We start from the raw sequence: 22,112 nt of genomic DNA on the forward strand, positions 1-22,112 counted from the left end.
TTCCATCTTTTAGGGTTAGGGTTACTAGGGAAGAAACAGATGCCTGGTTAAATTTGGTTTTCAGATTTAAAAATTTATGTTTTAGTATAAGTATATCTTATTCAATATTTGGGATATGCTTATAGTAAAATGACTCACTGTTTATCAAAAATTCAAATTTAACTGGGCAACTTACGTTTTTATTTGCTAAATATGGCAATCCTATCTGGAGTTCCTCTTTTTCCTTTCTCCTTCCTCTTTCTTGGCAACCGGGCAGAGCAGGAAGCTTGCGTAACAGTTTCTTCTGATACTGTATCCTTTGTCCCTGTAATTTGTCTCTTCTGTTGGAACAGTCAGGGCTCAGGGCATGGGGTCCCCTGGCTGGTGCCTCTGGCCCACGGCACATCTCTATGTTGCTGCAAGGGCTCTGTGGCACCCGCTATTTGGCTTCTGGTTTTGTTGCCAATTGCAGGGTTCTGCTTGGGGGTTCTTTTGCCTAGTTTTTCAGCTGCTTCTATAGCATGGGAACCTTTTCAGTGGTCTCCCGCCTGGGCTGAGGAAATTTGAATGTTACTTTTCTCTCCCCATCCCTTCTGGAAGTCCTATTAGAAACTATTAAACGTTTGTATTCTGACTCATAATCTCCAAATCCTTTTCTAAAAACATTTTTTCTCTCTGTGCTTTGACTCAAATCATTTTTCTATTGTTCTTTTTCCCAGTTCACAAATGTCTTTTTCTGTGGTATTCTAATCTGCCACTAAACCAATGTATTGAGTTTTCATTTCTGTTGTAATTTTCAGTTTTAGAATTTCCATTTAGTTCTTTTTTTTTTTTTAATTTTTTTATTAGTTGGAGGCTAATTACTTCACAACATTTCAGTGGGTTTTGTCATACATTGATATGAATCAGCCATAGATTTACACTTATTCCCCATCCCGATCCCCCCTCCCATCTCCCTCTCCACCCGATTCCTCTGGGTCTTCCCAGTGTACCAGGCCCGAGCACTTGTCTCATGCATCCCACCTGGGCTGGTGATCTGTTTCACCATAGATAGTATACATGCTGTTCTTTTGAAACATCCCACCCTCACCTTCTCCCACATAGTTCAAAAGTCTGTTCTGTACTTCTGTGTCTCTTTTTCTGTTTTGCATATAGGGTTATCGTTACCATCTTTCTAAATTCCATATATATGTGTTAGTATGCTGTAATGTTCTTCATCTTTCTGGCTTACTTCACTCTGTATAAGGGGCTCCAGCTTCTTCCATCTCATTAGGACTGGTTCAAATGAATTCTTTTTGATGGCTGAGTAATATTCCATGGTGTATATGTACCACAGCTTCCTTATCCATTCATCTGCTGATGGGCATCTAGTTCTTTTTTAATTATTCATTGAATATTCATGAAAATTCTTCACTGTTATCTCTTTTCTTCATTTTGTCTCCCATTTACCTGGATGTCCCTGGTATCTCAGTTGGTAAAGAATCCACCTGCAATGCAGGAGACCCTGGTTTGATTCCTGGGTTGGGAAGATCCCTTGGAGGAGGGCAAGGCAACCCATTCCAGTATTCTTGCCTGGAGAATCCCCATGGACGGAGGAGCTTGGCAGGCTATAGTCCATGGAGCTGCAAAGAATCAGACATGACTGAGCGACTAAGCACGTAGTATACATAAATACGGTTAGTATATTGTGAGGTTTTTGGCGGCAAACTCCACCAACTCCCTTTGACTTGGGTCCTTTTTCTTGAATTTCCATCATTTAGTTCTGTCTTTCAGTATGCTCAGTAGTTATCCATTGGATGCAGACATTGTATCTGGCTCTAGGTGACTTTATCTTCCTCTAGAGGGGAAATGTCTTCTGCTAGGTCCAGGGGTTTGCTCATCTTAATCAAATTAGAGATTTAGCTGAATTGAGGCTGCAGACAATTTTGTGGGGCCCTCCAGGGGTTTAAATTAAGAACCTGGATGTTCACCTGGGCCCAGGTGGCGCCTCAATTCTAATTCCTATCTCGTCAGCAGTGTGAGGCCATGTGAAAACTCCACTCTGTTTTTCAGAGGCTCTCTGCCTAGCTTCTTAGCCTCCAATTCTGCAGGGCTTCAGAATTTGGCCAATGTCCTAAAACTTAGCTCTCCACCTTCTTGTTGAGCCTTCAAGTCTCCAATTTTGTCTCTCCAGCACTCTTGAGACCACCCACAGATTTGTTAGAATCCCTGCCTCCCCCACCAAGGCCCTCTATCTTAACAAAAGCCATATTCTTAGTTATTTTTTGCATCACACTTGGAATTGCCAAATGTTTTCAGGAAAAAGAAAGTAGTAGAATATCAACTTACTCTCCAGGTCGTTCCTTCTCCACAATCTTGGCCCTGTAGCTCTGGTTGTTTTGGCAGCTTTCCAATGCCTTTCTATTGATGTTTTCTGTTTTCTGTCTTTTCTATTTATTTGAGGCAGTAGGATTGCTCTTATATATCCTCATTGCACTTTTTTTTTTTTTGCCTTATTTTCCTTATCAGTTGCTGACAGAGGTGTGATAAAAATCTCCTACTGTGATTATGGATTTCCCTACTTGTTCTTATAATTTTTTATTGGTATGTTTTCATGCTGTATTATTAAATTCACAACATATAAAAAATTTAATCCTTTTTATAATTGTATAGTTTTGTAAAAAATACTCTGGTTATATATTTTTCCTTAAAAAATTTAATTTGTCTGATATAAGTTAGATACATCAACTTTTCTTTTGTTAGTCTTTGCATAGCATATAGTTTTCCATCCTTTTACTTTAAACTTTTCTGTACCCTTAAGTTTTGATGTATCTCTTCTAAAATGCATATAGCTGAACCCAAGTCCCCCTAAAACTGAGTTCCTCTGCTGAGTTTGTGATTAACCTCTCTATTCAAAACTTTATCCCCTTTCTTTTCCCACATGTTTCCCTCAAGATTGAGGAGTATCAAAGAAAAGAAAAGGGGGATTGAAACTGAGCAGAACACTTTGGGGCCCTCCTGGGTAAAAAGCCCCTCTGTGCCCCCTGTTTCTTGTTTGTAGCAAAAGAGTTTACTCTTCTAGTAAACTCTTTCCTAGTTTACTTTTTTTTTTTTCACCTTTATTTTATTTTTTTCTTCTAGTTTACTCCTTTCGCTGAGTTTCAAAGAGCAGGCCCACAAGTGGTTACTAATTAGGGAAGTGAGGGAATGCAGAAACAAAGGAAAAGGAGAAGTTAAGAAAAGCAATGACAATAATTCAGCAATAAAACAGAGCCTGAGTTCCTTCTCAAAGGATATATAGTCTGATGGATGTGGATATCTTTTAAGTTGTTCTTCAAGAACTAAGACTCCTCTCCCTCACTCAGGTGGAGTTTGGTGACCACATGTTGAGCACAAGCACTAGCCCCACAGACTGGTTGGACCCAGAAGGTTTGTGATTAAGATTTCTGAAAGCCACTCTGTTACCTCACCACCAACCAATCAGACGAAGTTCATTCATCCTGCAACCCTCACCTCCAAATATTGTCTTTAAAAATGCTTCCTGGAGAGGTATCAGGGAGGAAAGCCATCAGGGAGTTCTGGACTTTTGAGCATGAGCTGCCGTACTTCTTGCTTGGTGCCTGCAATAAATGCTGTATTTCCCTTCACCACAACTTGGTATCAGTAAATTGGCTTTGCTGTGCATCAGACAAGCAGATTCAAGTTCAGTTTGATAGCATAGTTTAAAAATTCAATCTAACATCTTTGTTTTTCCACTGCAGATTTTATTACTGCCTTATACTTGGTATTCATTGAGATTTGTCCACATATTTATACTTTTATTGATTTCTGTTCTTTCCTATACTCCAACCAGATGAAATCTGGGAACACATTCCTTTTACTTTTTCAATGTATGTTTTTAGTTCAAGTCCATTTGTAAAGATCTCTCTCAATTTTTCTTTTCCTGAGCGTGTCCTTGCTTCACTTTCCTTTTTTGAAATATATTTTCTCTGGGAATGTAATTCTGAATTGGTATTTTTCTTTTGGATCCTTTTTCTTAAGATAACATTCCTTTGTTCTTATTAACAAGAAATCATCCAATTATTGTTCATCCAATGGTAGTGTGTCCTTTTTCTTTGACTGCTTTCATTTTTTTCTGTCTTCACTTTTCAGCAGCTTTAGCTTAGTCTTTTGTATAGCATGTTTGCAGATTGCATGGCTTCTTGAATCTGTGACTTAAGATCTTTGATCAGTTCTTAGCTGTCATTGTTTCAAAATTATTTTTACCTCACTCTAAACTTCCTTGTCTTTTTGAACATGTATAGAGTTTCTCACTTCATTATAAATGTTTTCCCACTATTCCCTTTTCTGTATTTTTCCTCCTTTTTCGCTCTTTGCATCATTCTGGATATTTTCTTTGTACTTATTTTCAGATTCATTCATACTTTCTCCTCTCTTCAGCTGTGTTTAATCTTCTGCTAAACCAATCTATTGCTTTTTTAACAGGTCATTTTATTTTTTAGCTGTAAAATTCCCACTTGGCTCTTTTTATAATTTTCATTTCTCTGCTGAATTTCTCAACATGCATTTTATGTCACTGATTACCTCAAGCTTTGTTATTTTGGAGACTTCATCTGATAACTACAACTGTGGATTTTTTCTATTGTGTTTTTCAACAATGATATTGGTTTTATTCTTTATAATGTCTCCTCCTGTGTGTGTGTATACACATCAACATCAATATTTTACAATGCTCTTAGAGATAATATAAAGCCTAAAATGTTGATAATGTTGATATCTTTCTCCAGGGAGAACTTTTCTTTTCTTTGCCAGGGTGTCTAGGGCATTCTTCTTCTGGGATCCTATCATTCCAGTTTCAGAGGCTGAGATGTTTTGAAGGTGCATAGTTTTTCTGTGAGGCCCTATGTACTTCCAGGTCACTTCCTTTCCTAGGGTGCTGTCCTTCTGAGTCCCAAATCATAAGAAAGTAGATTACTAAGGAGAGGGGTTACTGGTTCTCCTTTGCTTAGTGAGTTCTAGATTCCACTCATTGTCCTTGTAGTCTTGCAGGCTTTCAAAATCTATTCAATCTCTCAGCTCCCCCTGCAGAAATTGGCAAATGTTTTCATGGCAAGATCAACCTCAATCATTGGCTTACCTCTTTGATTTTATTTCTTTCCCCAGAAACTGGTCCAATATCTCTTTACTATCTTATTAGCTCTGGGATGCCTTCAAATAGATTAACTCCCACCCCAATCTGGTTTTCTAATTGTCCTAAGTAGGAAATCTTGTCAGAATTATCTGTTCTGCTACTAGCAGAAATGTAAGTACTATGTATTTAAAATTAATTTCATACAGAACCTCTATATATTTGTAATGGGAGATGTTATTTGTTAGTCTTAGCCTGTCATGTTGTCTCAACATAAGAACGAATCGTTGAATTTACAAAAGATACTATATAGGGGTTAAAGGAGAAGGAAATGGCAACCCACTCCAGTATTCTTGCCTGGAGAATCCCATGGACAGAGGAACCTGGCAGGCTACAGTCCATGGGGTCACAAGAGTAGGACACGACATAGCGACTACCACCACCATAGGGGTTAAAGGCTTGATATCTGAAGTTGGAGAGATTTGGGTGTAAATAGTAGGTTTACATTTTCTTTTTATGTTTTAGACTGCCTGGCAAAGAATTTAGTGATGCTTTCCTATGGTCTTTAAAAGTCTAATTGTGAAGATGAAGTAAGATAATGTCTTATAAAGCATTTAGCATAGAGTAAGGCAATAATTTAGAAACGAGTTGTTGAAAAAAGAAGTCTTTGCTCTATGGAAAAGAAATCTTAGCTCTATGGAAAGAAAGTCTTAGCTCTATCACTTTAAATAGGGAGATTTGGTGATTATCACCTCAAGCAATTGATCAAATTATACTCCCATGTAGTGCAAAAATGGGGTATCACCTGTTTCTTAATGATGTACAGTAAGAAGTATATTACATCACCTGTGTAGTCTAATTGCTGAATATGTTTTAGCTGAATCAGATCATGAAGGGACAATCAGAGGAATCAGTTACAGAACATTCTATAAGATAACCAACCTGAATTCTTAAAAAAAAAGTCAATATCCTAAAAAACAAAACCAAAGGCATGGAGATATTTCTAGTTAAAAGAGATAAAAGGAATATAAAAAAATGATATGCATAAACCATATCTGGATGTTTAATTGGAAAAAACCTATAAAAGATATTTTTGGAACTACTGGATAAATTTAAATAGGGATTGTAAATTGGATGACTACTGAAATAATATAAAAAGTTTTAGATATGCTAATGAAGTTGTATTAATATTTAGGAGACTACATATTCTTAGGAGATGCATGCTGAAGTATTTAGGGGTGAAGTATCATGTCTGCAACTTATTTTCAATGCTTTGGCAAAAGTAATTAATAAATGTGGAAATGTTAACAAGTAGTAAGCTAGGTGAAGGTCATACAAAGGGTTTTTGTCATATATTTTTATTTTTCTGTGGGTTTGAAATTTTTCAAAATAAAAAGTTGAAGGAATATTCTTGGCTCTTCCATTTGACTTACTTGTTTTCAGATTAGTTTTTAATTTGTTCAAAATAAAAATTTAATGAGTGCCTACTATGTATTACATATTCTTATAGGTGCTGGGAAGTGAGGTTGGACTAGATAGGTAAGATTATTCTCTAATTTTCAGTTCCCTCATGCATAAAATGGATATAGAATAATAGTAACCCCTGCATTAGCTCAATGCTTGGAGCAGAGCAAGCATTCAATAAATGTTGGCTATTATAATTAATCAGCTTTGCCCATTGCTTACCTAATTTCATCCATTTGATGGTTTTGTTCTTTCAGTTCTACTTTAAATAAAAATGTGTGATCTTCCATTGTTATATATTATTCTTTGCAAGTCATTTCCTAGTGTTACTACTCATCTTATTTTTGTTAATATTATTAGGGCATTTGATGTGTGGAGAGAAGATATTATGTAAAGTCAAAGCAAAGATGAAATTAAAGTGGTTAGGGGTATATTTTTCAAATTAGGCTTCTATACATGACTATTCTAAGGTATAAAGTTTATATTCCCATAGATTTTATTAATGATTATCCTGCTCTAAGATTGGGTTTGATTCTAAACAGGATTTCACCACCTCCCACCCCACTGTCTTGCTGGGGCTTCTCTGCGCTTGCACATGGGGTATCTCCTCACAGCCACTCCAGCGCCGCATAGCCGCAGCTCCGAGTGCCTGAAGAACTATGGACGGAAGTTTGTGACATTGTACAGGAGGAGGGATCAAGACCATCCGCAAAAAAAAGAAATGCAAAAAGGCAAAATGGTTGTCTGAGGAGGCCTTACAAATAGCTGTGAAAAGAAGAGAAGTGAAAGGCAAAGGAGAAAAGAAAAGATATACCCATTTGAATGCAGAGTTCCAAAGAATAGCAAGGAGATATAAGTAAGCCTTCCTCAGTGATCAATGCAAAGAAATAGAGGAAAACAATAGAAGGGGAAAGACTAAAGATCTCTTCTCTCATAGCTCAAGTTGGTAAAGAATTTGCCTGCAATGCAGGAGATCCTGGTTTGATTCTTGGGTCGGGAAGATCTGCTGGAGAAGGGATAGGCTACCCACTCCAATATTCTCTTGGGTTTCCTTGGTGACTCAGCTGGTAAAGAATCCACCTGCAATGCAGGAGACCTGGGTTCGATCCCTGGGTTGGGAAGATCCCCTGGAGATGTGAAAGGCAACCCACTCCAGTATTCTGGCCTAGAGAATTCCATGGACTATATAGTCCATGGGGTCGCAAAGAGTCGACACAACTGGGTGACTTTCACTCACTCAGAGATCTCTTCAAGAAAATTAGAGATACCAACGGAACATTTCGTGCAAAGATGGGCTCAATAAAGGACAAAAATGGTATGGACCTAACAGAAGCAGATGATACTAAGAAGAGGCGACAAGAATACACAGAAGAACTATGCAAAAAAGATCTTCACGACCCAGATAATCACAGTGGTGTGATCACTCACCTAGAGCCAGACATCCTGGAATGCAAAGTCAAGTGGGCCTTAGGAAGCATCATTACAAACAAAGCTAGTGGAGGTGATGGAATTCCAGTTGAGCTATTTCAAATCCTAAAAGATGATGCTGTGAAACTGCTGCCACTCAATGTACCAGCAAATTTGGAAAACTCAGCAGTGTTCATGGGACTGGAAAAGGTCAGTTTTCATTCCAATCCCAAAGAAAGGAAATGCCAAAGAATGCTCAAACTACCACACAATTGCACTCATCTCACACGCTAGTAAAGTAATGCTCAAAATTCTCCAAGCCAGGCTTCAATAGTACATGAAATGTGAACTTCCAAATGTTCAGGATGGATTTAGGAAAGGCAGAGGAACCAAGAGATCAAATTGCCAACATCCGTTGGATCATCAAAAAAGCAAGAGAGTTCCAGAAAAACATCTATTTCTGCTTTAGTGACTATGCCAAAGCCTTTGACTGTGTGGATCACAACAAACTGTAGAAAATTCTTCAAGAGATGGGAATGCCAGACCACATAGCCTGCCTCCTGAGAAATCTGTATGCAGGTCAGGAAGCAACAGTTAGAACTGGACATGGAACAACAGACTGGCTCCAAATAGGGAAAGGAGTACGTCAAGGCTGTATATTGTCACCCTGCTTATTTAACTTACATGCAGAGTACATCATGAGAAACGCTGGGCTGGATGAAGCACAAGCTGGAATCAAGATTGCTGGGAGAAATATCAATAACTTAAGATATGCAGATGACACCACCCTTATGGCAGAAAGTGAAGAAGAACTAAAGAGCCTCTTGATGAAAGTGAAAGAGGAGAGTGAAAAGCTTGGCTTAAAGCTCAACATTCAGAAAACTAAGATCATGGCATCTGGTCCCACCACTTCATGGCAAAGAGATGGGGGAAGCAATGGAAACAGCGACCGACTTTATTTTTTGGGGGGCTCCAAAATCACTGTAGATGATTTCATGACTGCAGCCATGAAATTAAAGGATGCTTGTTCCTTGGAAGAAAAGGTATGACCAACCTAGACAGCATATTAAAAAGCAGAGACATTACTTTGCCAACAAACGTCCGTCTAGTCAAAGAGATAGTTTTTCCAGTAGTCATGTATGGATGTGAGAGTTGGACTATAAAGAAAGCTGAGCACCAAAAACTTGATTCTTTTGAACTGTGGTGTTGGAGAAGACTCTTGAAAGTCCCTTGGACTGCAACAAGATCCAGCCAGTCCATCCTAAAGGAAATCAGTCCTGAATATTCATTGGAAGGACTGATGCTGAAGCTGAAACTCCAATATTTTCGCCACGTGATGGCGAAGAACTGACTCGTTTGAAAAGACCCTGATGCTGGGAGGAGAAGGGGACAATGGTTGAATGGTTGGATAGCATCACTGACCCAATGGACATGAGTTTGAGTAAACTCTGGGAGTTGGTGATGGACAGGGAGGCCTGGCGTGCTGCAGTCTGTGGGGTCGCAAAGAGTTGGATATGACTGAGTGACTGAACTGAACTGAACTGAAGACTGAGTTATAAACTAGAAGGAACTGAAAAAAGGTTGCTAAAAGCAACTACAAAAAACTAGATCTTGAACTGATCAAACATTAAGCAACACTGGAAATTCCTTAATACTCTTCCCTAATAAACTTGCCTCTTTACAGATTGTGTATATATAACATGTTATTTTATCTCTGAGTTAAAGCACTCCTTTTCATTTGAATCCACCCATACACATTCTCAGATGCTAATGACTCGATCTGATAAATGTACAACTCATTCTAAACCCATTCCATAAATTTATCATTAAGTTCCCAATCTTTCCTTTCAGTGTAGACTGTAATCACAGTAATAACTTATTATACGAAGAATTATTTTAATGGTATAAAAATGGTATAAAACAAAACCCAAAGATTACTCATTTAACAATATTTAAAACTGATTGGGGTGATCCAATAAGTAAAAATGAATGATACTTTTGGGTGAAGTACATTTTCAAGTGTTTATTCAAAAAATATTTCTTCTTTCCTATTTTTCTCTTACAGCTTTTAAGAAAACAAGAATAATTCTTCATACACTAGCATTAATATTAAGCATCCCATGTATCTTATGGGTTTGTACATTGCATTTCAGTACAATATTATCTACTAAAATATGTCATTTTTATTTTACATTCTGGGTAGGATTAAAATAAATAATATAAAAATAATTTAACAACTCTATGAAATATCTACTATGTTCCAGGTTTGGGAACACAAAAATAAATAAATGGTCCCTGCCATTAAGCGGCTCACAATCTAACCGGGGAGATACACAAATCAAACAGACAATTTAATGTAGTATGACAGCTTTGAGAATGGTATGTACAAAGAACTACGGAACCTTAAAAGGGTCACTTAATGCAGAATGGTAGAAGGTAGGAATGGTTTCCAGGTTAAGATGATACACTGTACAAAAGAATTTACGAAGAAGAGAATTAATGGTGAGTGAAAAGAACATTCCTATAGTGGGGATTACCGAATAATCCTAGAGACTGGACTGTCTGATCTTCAAGGTCCCTTCTACCCCCAAGAAGATAGTAGGAGATAACCCTAGCGTGCTGCAGTCCATGGGGTCGCAGAGAGTCGGACACGACTGAGTGACTGAACTGAACTGAACTGAACCAATCATCACCTACTTGATTCAACAAAGAGAATCTGTATACAGCAGGACATATTCCTCATATTCGTTGACTTGTTAAATATTGAGTTCCTGGACTCTTACTTTTCATGCAATAGAGCATAATTTAAGAAGAAAATCCCATACTAACTAAAATGTTTTGTAGTCACATTACCTATGGTGCTGATCACAGTTTCAGACTGAACAATCTGGTACCACGAATATATCATCTACTTTTAAGTAAAAGAGAACAAAAGTTAAAGGTTCCTATAAAGCTATAAACTCTAACGAAGTCAAGTATATAGGTTTCTTGTAAATAATATTTTCCTTTCTTTTAAATGTGGAAAAACAAAAAGGAGCTGGTCCTTTTTCTTGGTTATCTACAAGAAGTACACTAGATGGTGCTACAAGATGTGAGAAAGAAGATAAGTTTTACCAAGAAAAACAGTGTGGAGGTTCTGACGGCACTTTCCATACATTTCAGCCCCTGAGAGTATTTCAAGGTTTGTAGGCAAGTAATGGGGAACTTAATCTCACAAATTTTAGTTCTCTGGTTGGACTCATTTAAAATTAAACCACATGTTTAACACAAAATGTTTTCAGTGTTTGACAATTCAATCTGATTCCAGTGAAATGGAAAATTTTAAGTTATTAAAATATACATTTACTATACACTTAAACATATTGCTATTAATTTCATTTAGGGATTTTTCCCATGAGCCTAACTATGTCTACTAATTAATAAATCTCTAAATCAGTTCCTTCACATCGTTTCTTGAATTTTCAAATTATCATTAAGCAGAGAACACTAATAAAACTCTTTAGTCATTAAAATACTGAAGTACTACAACAGACCAACACAAATACATGAAATAATACATTCTGAAATCACCCTATCAGTATAAGATTTTTATATAAATAACATTTCATGATTTTTCCACATTACAGTAAAACCAGAAACATTTAGGTAAAACATTATTTTACCTAAAGTGCAAAATGAAAACAAAGTTTTATTTTTTATATTTTCTATTTAGTTTTCTTTTAAGTGTTAAATAATAAAAATGCAAACAAAAAAATGGACTGTTAAAGACATACTTTTTATAATCTAAGAGTCATTTTGGTTTTAAACTCTCAAAGTCAGGAGAGCTTTCTGCTTATCTTTCCAATTCTGCTTCTAGAATTTCCCCCCACGTGTCTGCATCCATTGGGTACATGATTTTTTCTGGTAGGCTGATAGGAGAACATATGTTGCTGTATCTGCCAGTTAGCCATTCATGTTTCACTTTACTCTTCTGGTAATTCCTCAGTAGTATGACCTGAAAGAAGTAAACCACCATTGTTAATGGCAATCCACTCCAGGATTCTTGCCTGGAGAATTCCACGGAGAGAGGAGCCTGGCTGGCTACAGTCCATGGCAAAGAGTCAGACATGACTGAGTGACTAACACTGTTACTACTACTACCACCACCATTGTTAAAGAAGGTAGTCAGGGGTTGGTGAATGAGTTTGTTTGAAGCTAGAGAAGCTGACTGAAAAGCTGAAAAGATTAAATATTTACATTGATACACACATCTATTAATAAATGTGTGTGTGTGCACATACAGAATAGTGTGAGTTACACAGTTTGCTGGGGTTTTTGGATAGGTGGAGTAAAATGAAGTAGCCATTGTGCTTTATGAGGTAAATGCCCCCCAAATTCAAAAGGATAGATGGGAGATATCCTTTTTGCAGGAAAAGAATATAATTCGACTTTAACTCCCAAAGTCAACCCACTCTGTATGTCATTCTGTATATGAAATCCTCCCTCCTTCAAGCCAGAAGGTAGAGTGTGGCTCAAACAGACCACCATATTGTCAAGAGGGCTTCACATTGCAAAGGTTAAACTTACCCTCCAGGGATAACCACTCTCTAGATCGTCATCTATCTCTCTTTGACAGACAGCTCTTACAGTCAGGCAGTGAGGTTTCCACAAGGAGTCGCTGTGTCTTATTGCATGATTCCAGCTCCTGCATGTCACCGAAGCCCTGCACAAGCTCCGGATGTCTAACTGACTGAAAATTTTAAAAGTAACTTCTGGAGGCAGCAGTTCAACAAAATTATTTTGACACTCTTTTTTTTCCTTTTCAGCATCCACTGAGTTCAATTCTATGTCAGAAACTCTTGAAGCGTGGTTTCTCTTGGAGTTTTTCTTCATAGCTTGGTATTTTAGTGAATTATCCTCATATATAACCTGAAAGGCAAAGGCTAAAAATATTCACTGCCTTTAGATCAGACTGCAGACGCCCCTTTGAGCCAGATACTTTCGTGGTTAGATTTAATGAACTTTAACTTTCTTGATTTGAGCTCTTCAGTCTGTCAAATGGAGCCAGTGATGCTAATCTGGTGTGTCTTCTTACAAGGATGACCAGAGATGATGAGTGAAGAATCTAGCTCTACGTCTGAACTGCATGCAGGAGACATGCAACACATGCTACTCCTTTTCTTCTTTTTAGATATTTTTGGTAAATGAGTTTCTTTCTAAACATTTGTTTTTCTACTCCCAAAGAAAATTATCTGAAAAAGAGATGTGATTCTTCACATTCAGTCTATAATTTATTTTTAGTAGTAGAAACAACTATGGTGAGAACACATGCTATTTCAAGTATTGATTGAAAAAAACTTTTGAAAATGTGTATGTTTCAGTTCTACTCAACTCATTGAATATTAGTCTGTGGGAACAAATGTCTTGTCTTTAAGTTTTTCACTTATAACTTGTGACTTAATGACAAACCTAATGAACTTTAAGTAGTTTATATAAGAATTGTTTATCTACTTGCACTTAATAGGTAAGTGCTCACATTTGACACAAATGCTGTCTGAAATGGATAAGAGGTTGAGGTCTGGGCTATACTGACAAAATCTCAAATATTCAATTAGTTATAAGAGTTGTGTTTTAGAAATAGCTTCTTGAGGCTATTCCACATGTATAGTTAATTACGAACTAAGATAACTAGTCATTAAGGCCATCAAACTACAGTGACTAACAACTATAAACAATATTTATAACGCATCTAGGTAAAGCACATGACTAAAGATTGAAAGTCCAGTCTGAGCTAATTTACCGAAGGTGCATGGTTTAGGCTCCCGATATCGGTTGAAAGTATGGAGGTATTTTGGCATATAAAGACAGTTCATATTTACTTAAAATCAGTTTATTCCAGTTTGTACTGCCTTTTATAGTGAGGGGTGTTGGTGCAGGAGGGGTTTCAGATATAGCTAATACTTCATTTATCTTAGCTAATGACAAATTCCCCTTTCTAGATGTGCTCAGTTCAGTTTAGTTCAGTTGCTCAGTCGTGTCTGACTCCTTGAGACCCCACGAATTGCAGCACGCCAGGCGGCCCTGTCCATCACCAACTCCCGGAGTTTACTCAAACTCATGTCCATCGAGTTGGTGATGCCATCCAGCCATCTCATCCTCTGTCGTCCCCTTCTCCTCCTGCCCCCAATCCCTCCCAGCATCAGGGTCTTTTCCAATGATCTAGATGTGCTACTCACCTATATGTTTCTATACCTGTCAAGACCACAGATGCTCCCGTTCATTTGGTTATGATCCAAGTTGGCTACAGTGGTCAGAATTTTAATGTCTGACTTCAACAGAGGATTTCCTCTTGAGAGTTTGGGGAAGTAAGAAAGCAAACTGCAAAAAATTAGTTCATAAGTCAAGTTTTTGCCTTTCCACCCTCTAGCCCTCATCAATATAAACTAAAGCCAAACTACTCTATTCTTGAAAAGAATCTCATACTAGGAGAAAGTTACTGTGCATTTAAACGCACATTTGTTGTTTCTCCTAAGATCTCCCTAGAGATAAATACGTCCTCCCGTTACAATTATTCCACACGAGGCAGACGAAAGCATTTGAATTTAACAGATGGGGGTGCCTAAACCCCACTAGGCATTTTTCTTCTTCTTAGTCCCATTTTGCCTGGATGTCTAGAAACCTATTCTCTTCTTTCTAAACCAAACTTTGCTAAATTACCTCTCTAATTAGGTGACAGGTCACCCCTCTTTAAGGTGTCACACGGAGGGAGGAATCGTAAAGCAGGGCAGACGCCCGGCTCTCGGGGAGCCTCCACCCCAGGCAGACACTGCAGGCCGGAGGGAATGACCCCACGTCCCATCTGAACCACCCTCCTGGCACGCCCGGCGCCGACAGCAGCTGTCGGAGTCCAAAGAATACCTGGGCATTGACAGGTAAACAATAACAACCGTCAGCACCGACTGTCACCGCAGCTCCGGTCGGCCGAGCAAAGGCTGTGCGAGCGCCAGGGCCGCGCCCCGGATTACGCCTGCCAGACGTCAGCGCAAAGGGAAGACCCCCTTCTTCCTACTGGAAAGCTGCTACCTCTCGATCCGCGATTTAAATCGTCCAGGATTCGAATCCTTCCCCCAGTCCCTTTCTTCCCACCCACTCTAGCCCCGCCTTGCTGACTCAGATTTCGCACAGGCGCAGAGAGGGGCGCGCGTTGCCTCTTGGGATTGGTAGTTTTCCAGGGGCGCCTGAGATCGGCAGTGGAGGAGAAGGGAAGCCGTCATGGACTACAAAGACCGGCGTCCTCCGAGCCGGGTGGGCGGTGAGGGGCTGGGGCGGGGGGGTGGGGGGGGGGTTGGGTAACCGGGGCTTTTAAGAGACCTATTGGAGGCGGTGTGAAAGGGGATTCCCTGAGTACGTCACTGGCCGGAGTGGAGGGGCGGGGTTCGGTCCCCCTCGGTGGGGCCCCAGCTCCGCGCAGCCGGGGCGCACTCGAGGGCAGTCTTTGCTTTACCTCCCCCTGTGTTTCTTGGGGCCTGCCTGGGCCTCGCGCCTGTCGCTGGAAGGCGGAAACGGTTGCAGGGTCTCGCCCCTTGCGAAGGGGTCTGTTTAATCCTCGCCGCCATGTCCGGGGGCTTCGAGCTGCAGCCGCAGGACGGCGGCCCCCGGGTGGCCCTGGCGCCCGGGGAGACGGTCATCGGCCGCGGGCCGCTGCTGGGAGTAAGTGTGGCGGGGGTTCGGCGGCCCCGGAGAAACGCGAGGTCCCGGCGGGCTCCTGAGGCCCTACTCTGGGTCCTGCCCGGGTTCCCCACGGTTCCGGCCAGGCCTTTCTGGATTTTAGAAGTTTGAAGGCAGCACGTTTTTCAGGCAACTTGAACTAACTCGCAGACGTTTCCTTCTGCGGCCTTTTAAAAAGCACTGACCTGGATTATCGTCATTAGTGTTTTACCCGGAGGTCGGCAGACTATGGCCCTGGCTCCAAATCCAGCCAGCAATTGTTGGGACCCACATACTAAGAATGCTTCTCAGATTTAAAAATGTAAACAAAAAAACCCATATTAGCCTTTAAGGGAGAAGAATTTCTCTTCTCTAAGGGTTGGGAATATTGCCTGTTAGCTTGGTAAGCCACGATATTTTAGTAGTTTCTGGCCCTTAACAGAAAAAGTCTGCCAACCTCTGATCTTAGTTTTTCTAGAATAATTTCTTTTAAGCTTTGGCCGCTCTGGTGGTACTGCCTAGGCGTTACTTTTATTGTAATAATCTTTTTCAGTAACGTCAGTGACTCACCTTTATGTAGTGTGTAGAATTCCAGGCATTGATCTAAAGACTACCTGTACCAGCTTCTTTAAACCTTTCCAAACTTTCTGAGTTGGGTGCTCTTATCTTCATTGTTCAGATGAGAAAATTGAGCGAGTTATTTAAGGGACACACACACAAGATTTTGGGTAACAGAGTGCAACTGGGTTATGTATTCTTCCTCTGGGGTGTTTAGGAGTTGGAAAACTTGCCTGTAACGTTCTGGAAATTTGTCGATCTCTCACTAAATACATATATATTGTTTTCTCGACATGCAATGTGTCTTGTTTACTGGCTACTTTATGCTGCGCGTCTGCAGACCCTAGCACTGCGGGTGCACACAGAGATAGAATGGATACTTGCCCTCCAGTTTTCTCATGGACTGCCTGAACAAAGCGTGTCAGTGAGCCTATACCAGGGAGTAAGGAGTCTGGTCACTTACCCTGATTAACCGCCAGTGTCTAAAAGGAACCATTGGTATTAGGCTTAGGACCCCTTTCCGAGCAGAAAAAGGAAAGGTGGTTCAAGGCGGTGATGGGGAAATTAGTTTTAGAGGAGTGTGAGTGTATGTATATGTAGTGGGATTATTGAGAAACTTCAAGTTCACTTGCTGATTTTTTTTCTTTTCCACCTAAATGTGTATTACTTTTCTCCATAGTCTATTATATACAAACCTTTGGAGTAACTGCTTGGGAGGTTTTCTCCCTCTGTTTTCCTTCCTTCCTTATTCCCTTCCGTCTATTCCTCTTTCTCTCTCACTCCCTACTTCTCTCTCTCATTTTATCTCAATTAGAAATAGAGTATCTGCTTCATCTAGAAATCTTATGTCTGGTTATTAATGAGTTTTAATTTACTCAACAAATCGTATAATTAATGTAGAGTACTATGGATTGGGTTAAATGATGGGTGAATTTTAGGCCTCTGTTTTATAAATTTGGCACCAGGTCACAGACCCTTCATTATTTGTAGCTTGATCTTTGCTAATAGGTTTGCTAATGTGAGACAAGCTTATTTGGTTTCTGTTTTTAAAAATGGTAAGGAATAGGAAGTCAGTTACCTGGTCAGGATTTAGTTTTTCCTTTTTGAATAGTCATTGATGATGAGATTCTGTTGCCAAATTTGGTGGGTATTAGAAGTGAATGATACTAGATGTGTTGAAGGAAAACTTTGAAGAACAAACAAATCACCTTGTGGTTTTCAAGATTTTGGAGCTGACAGGTGTTTCTTCTCTACAGTGTTTTAAAACTCCACATGAGGGCTGCAGTTTCAAACAACAGCAATTCCAGTGAGGGTTTTTTTTTTTTTTTTTTCATGGTGTGTAAGAGAGCACAGACAGTTCTAAGTCAGAAAACTCAGGGAGTTTATTTTAATTCATATCTGTCAGAAGTGAATAATAATAATCAGGAAGATTTTTTTTTACTCTCTTAATTAGTCATGTTTTTTGGAAACAAATTTCACAAACCTTCATGGCCACAACCTTTACATTTATAATTTCAATGTGTTAAGCATTCTTTGTGGTAAAATAATTTGGCAGTGGGAATGTCTTCATGTCTTTACGGTGGGGGGAAAGCTTAGAACTCTTGTAGATAACAGAACACAGTGAAATTTCATTTTCTTGTGCCCTTTGCTTTAGAGTGAATCCTCAGGGAACCCAAGGTCTTTGTTTACTAAGTTGTAATTCTGGTTCCTGATCACCAAACAAAAGGTTTTGCAGCAGGATGAATCTCCAGGGAATTATCCTGGATGAAAACAGCCAATTCCAAAGGTCACATATTGTATGATTTCACTTACATGATGTTATTGAAATGACAAATTATAAAAATGGGGACTAACGTGGTTGCCAGGGCTTACTGGAGAGGTGAGGGGAGCAAGAAGGGAATCAGGTATGCCTGTAAAACAGTAATGAGGAATTTGTTTTGTATCTTCACTGTGTCAATATCAATATCTGGTTGTGCTGCTGTACTATAGGTTTGCAAGATGTTACTGCTGGGGGAAATGGTGAGCAGTACAAGAGATCTTTTTGTAATAATATCACCATGAACCTGCAACTATCTTAAATAAAAAATTAAAGATTTTACAGCATCTCAGCAGAATACCATTAGACTAAATTATTTGCTTTGTGGTTTTTCTTTAATTAAATCTGATTATACTCTTAATGAAAACTACTCTTTCCGGTTTCACATTTTCCTTATTCGATAGCAGGGATTATAGGGCACATTCCTTAATGATCTATTTTCTTCCAAGGAAATAGGATAGCACCAAGTATCTAGTGAGATTTCCTGAAGGCAGATGTAATTGAATCTATTGCTCTAATTAAAAAGGGAAGGGGCGCCCAGTGAGGGGTGGGGATAGTCCTGGCCTCTAGTGCAGACTCTTCACTAGGCATCAGTTAACTACTGTTGTAAGTGTTCCACAAAGTTTATATTAGTACAAAGTAACCACTCCCAAGCCTGGCAACTCTGCACTGTTACTGTGTGTGTGTGCTAAGTCACTTCAGTTGTGTGTGACTCTGTGTGACCCTCCCGACTGTAGCCCGCCAGACTCCTCTGTCTGTGGGATTCTCCAAGCAAGAATACTGGAGTGGGTTATCATGCATTCCTCCAGGGGATCTTCCTGACCCAGGGATCGAACCCCAGTCTCTCATGTCTCCTGCATTGACCGGTGGGTTCTTTACCACTAGTGCCATCTGGGGAGCTCCTGCACTGTTCTTCCTTGTTGCCAAACCTCATTCACTGTCTTGGAATGCTAGTTCTACTTGGTCCAGCAAGATTTGTCCCTGGGGATGTGCCAAGCACTCCTAGCTGCAGGGGAGTTTTGCCCCTCCCTCAGTTATTGAGCCTAGTATAATTCCTGGCACATAGTAGGCCTTCAACACATGATTTCTGTTTCTCAAATCCACTCTTCCAAACCTCATTAAGAGCCTACTTGCAACTTAGGTGTAAAGAGGACAGCATAGAGTTTTGAAGTGGATATAAATATTTTAAAGAGGCAGTGCTGCCAACTGCTAAAGCCTAAGGAGCAACATCAATGATGGATTGTTTACATTTTTCCTATTTTGTTGACTAATTAGCAAACTCAGGAAATAGTTCATGAATATTTAGTTAGATGGGAAGAATGAAGGAGAAATAAGTTCTTGCTTTCAGGAGACTTATAGTTAGTGGGTACGAGAGATACAGAAGCAAGTAACTAGAAAGGGGAGCTAGACAGACCCTTCCAGTGAGTGAAGTGGAAGAGAGTAAGGAAAGTGACATGGAGACGTGATGGATGACAGCAGTATCATGAATGACACTGCTCTGGGCTTGGGGGACCACCAGGAGAGGGATCTGTATGCAGCTTGTGCTGCCTGTCCCCATTCCTGGTAATGGAGTAACTATTGGGACCTGGTAACATTGATTTTCCTCTGATTTCCTCTGATATAACCTCTGATTTTTAAAAAAAAAAATTAATTTAAATCAGAGGCGAATTATTTTACAATATTTTGGTTGTTTTTGCCATACATCAGCGTGAATCAGCCACAGGAGTACATGTGTCCCCCATCCTGAACCCCCTCCCACCTCCCTCCCCATGCCATCCCTCTGGGTTGTCCTAGAGCACCAACTTTGAGTGCCCTGCTTTATGCATTAAACTTGCACTATAGCCTCTCATTTTTAAAAGGTCACATTAAAAGCTTTTTCAGTACCTTGAGCCAAACAGAAGAATCCTACCCCTACAGAAAGGTGTAGGAAGGAACCCACAATTTAGATGAGGAGGTCCGAGAAGACTTTGTGAAATCAGTGACGTGTTGAGCTGACTTTGAAGTGATAGAACAGCTAGAGTTTTGGTAGGTGGAGAGTGAGTGGTAGGAAGGGAAGGGCCCTTCAGGCTAAATGAATGTATGACTTAAGGCTCTGAGTTTGGAAAGTGTATGGCAAAAAAAAAAAAAAAGAAAGTGTATGGCATATTGAATAATTGGATAAGGGTGAGTAGACTTGTGGGATGATCACATTACAGCAGTGATTCTGTTTAACTTTTACAAACATTTAACAGTATACACTAGTTTTCTTTCTTTTTAAAAATAGTCTTTATTAAGTTCACAGCAGAACTGAGCAGAAAATACAGTTCCGAGATACCCTCTGCCCCAACGCATGTACCATGTTCCCCTCTATCAGCATCCCCTACCACGGTGGTGCATTTGATGAACCTGTTTTGGCCTGTCATTATCACCCAAAACCCACAGTTTACACTAGAGTTCACTCTTGGTGTACATTCCATGGATTTTGACTAATATGTAATGACATGTATCTACCACTGTAGTATTAGAGAATACTGCCCTAAAAATTCTTAATGTTCTGTCTGTTCATCTTTCCTTCCCTCCCCAACCCCTAGCAACTACTGAACTTTAACCATCTGCATAGTTTTACCTGTTGCAGAAAATAATATCATTGAAATCATACAGTATGTATATGTAGACTTTTTTCCAGATTGGCTTCTTTTCATGTATTTTCATGGTTTTTGAATGATGAGTAATATGTTCCACAGTCTGGATTTTGCAGAGTTTATCCATTTGCCCACCAAAGGATATCTAGGTCACTCCCACATTTTGGCTGTTATAAACATCCATTGCAGGTTTTTGTGTGAACACGTTTCCAGTTCTTGTGGAGACGTGATAATTGGGAGCACAGATGCTGGCTGGTGTGGTGAGAGTGTGTTTAGTGTGGTAAGAAACGGCCAGCTGTCTTCCAAAGTGGCTGCACCATTCTTCATTCCCACCATCAGTGGACGAGAGCTCCTGTCGTTCATCATCCTCGCCAGCATTTGGTGTTGTCAGTGGTTTGGATTTTGGCCGTTCTAATGGGTGTGTAGTGAATTGCTTTTCATGTGTGTTTATTAAGTCAATGTCTTTAAATTATCATCCCTTGTGAACTATTGGATGTGAATATGCTGCCTTCTCACTTGCCTCCAGACCTCTGTCCAAACTCTTTTCTCTGGTTATTTGATTCTGTAGATAGTTTCTGGGTATCTGTATTTTTAAAAGCTCTGGAGATGATCCTGTTGAGAAACCAGATTTGAAAACCACTTCTAGACGCACTAAGTAGAATGCTTTGCACAGAATAGTCTTTCACAGATGTTTTACCAAAGTCCCAAGTGGAGATTTAGACCCTGTTTTATCTTACTAAGCTGTGTTTATGTTTTTATTCACTATGTTGCCTCTATCGTAACATATTAAAGACAAGGATGATGTTCTCAAATTTGAATAGCATTCACTGTGTAAGCGGAATTGCAAGCCAAACAGGTTGAGTGAGTTGACATTTCAACAGCAGCAAGTCAGCACAATTCCATTATATTGGCTAACAATTCAGCAACCTTGAATTAGAAGCTCAGAAAGTATTGGAATTTACTTTTAAAAGTCTAAATGATCCATATTTCATTACTATTGTGGATTACACAGGTGTTTGTGCGGTAGCCTGATAAACTCACTCTAATTTATACCATTAGTCATAGGAGAAAGTATGTTGACAGGTTTCAAAGGCCACATGCAATATAGTAATAACCTTTTTAAAGAGAGAGAATTGATAAACTGGAGTCTGCCTCTGACTAAAATCAAGTCCATTTTCTCAAACTTGTCCTTTCCTAGTATCAGAATCTGGACTCTGATGCAGCATGTACAATGATAGTAAACATCTTGTATCAACTAGCTTTTGCTCTGTTGCGAAATAAGGTCCGTTTATCATCTAATATTATGGCAGGCTTGGTGTGGATGTGTGAGCTCTGGAGTGTGTGTTGGACCCGATACTGGGAAGCACTCTAGATAAGAAGAGTTTATGGTGTGTCGACTGGTTTATAGTAACCAGTCTGTCTTCAGTTTGGCTCTTAATTTTACACTTTACTTACTTGCTACACAATATAAATT

At 39.5% G+C, this 22,112-nt stretch overlaps 2 protein-coding genes across 8 annotated transcripts in view; one reads left to right on the forward strand and one right to left on the reverse strand.

Annotated features, from left to right (window-relative positions):
- Window positions 1–9,960: 9,960 nt before the first annotated feature.
- On the reverse strand, window positions 9,961–15,141 carry FBXO48 (F-box protein 48). Of its 4 annotated transcripts, none has more exons than XM_043468928.1 (4): window positions 14,855–15,141; window positions 14,173–14,314; window positions 12,524–12,879; window positions 9,961–11,951 (listed from the first exon to the last, which is right to left on the reverse strand). In XM_043468928.1, exons 3-4 carry the CDS (start codon window positions 12,827–12,829, stop codon window positions 11,790–11,792), a joined length of 468 nt encoding a protein of 155 aa, XP_043324863.1. In that variant the 5' UTR covers window positions 12,830–12,879; window positions 14,173–14,314; window positions 14,855–15,141; the 3' UTR covers window positions 9,961–11,789. The 4 variants fall into 4 exon arrangements, 3 of the variants coding, with proteins under 3 accessions (XP_043324863.1, XP_043324862.1, XP_043324865.1); XM_043468927.1 differs by having other exon boundaries at window positions 12,524–12,865; window positions 14,855–15,133; XR_006269466.1 differs by lacking the exon at window positions 12,524–12,879 and having other exon boundaries at window positions 11,815–11,951; window positions 14,855–15,100.
- A 208-nt stretch (window positions 15,142–15,349) lies between these two features.
- APLF (aprataxin and PNKP like factor) overlaps window positions 15,350–22,112 on the forward strand; it is a 91,181-nt gene continuing 84,418 nt past the window's right edge. For all 4 annotated transcript variants that reach the window (XR_006269467.1, XM_043468931.1, XM_043468934.1 and 1 more), the window contains exon 1: window positions 15,350–15,646. Coding sequence is in view for 2 of the 4 variants with exons in the window: in XM_043468931.1 (XP_043324866.1) it covers window positions 15,551–15,646 (96 nt within the window). In the remaining 2 variants the exon portion in view is untranslated. The remainder of the gene's footprint in view (window positions 15,647–22,112) is intronic.

The sequence above is a fragment of the Cervus canadensis genome, chromosome 5 (genome assembly GCF_019320065.1).
Source record: "Cervus canadensis isolate Bull #8, Minnesota chromosome 5, ASM1932006v1, whole genome shotgun sequence".
Taxonomy (NCBI): domain Eukaryota; kingdom Metazoa; phylum Chordata; class Mammalia; order Artiodactyla; family Cervidae; genus Cervus; species Cervus canadensis.

Bases quoted from the DNA above. Each gene is read 5' to 3' on its own strand.
- FBXO48 (XM_043468928.1), bottom strand. From the start codon at position 12,829: ATGAAGAAAAACTCCAAGAGAAACCACGCTTCAAGAGTTTCTGACATA. The intron at 11,952-12,523 runs GTAAGTTTAACC...TACTTCTTTCAG, and splicing joins AGAGTGGTTATCCCTGGAGG to GTCATACTACTGAGGAATTA.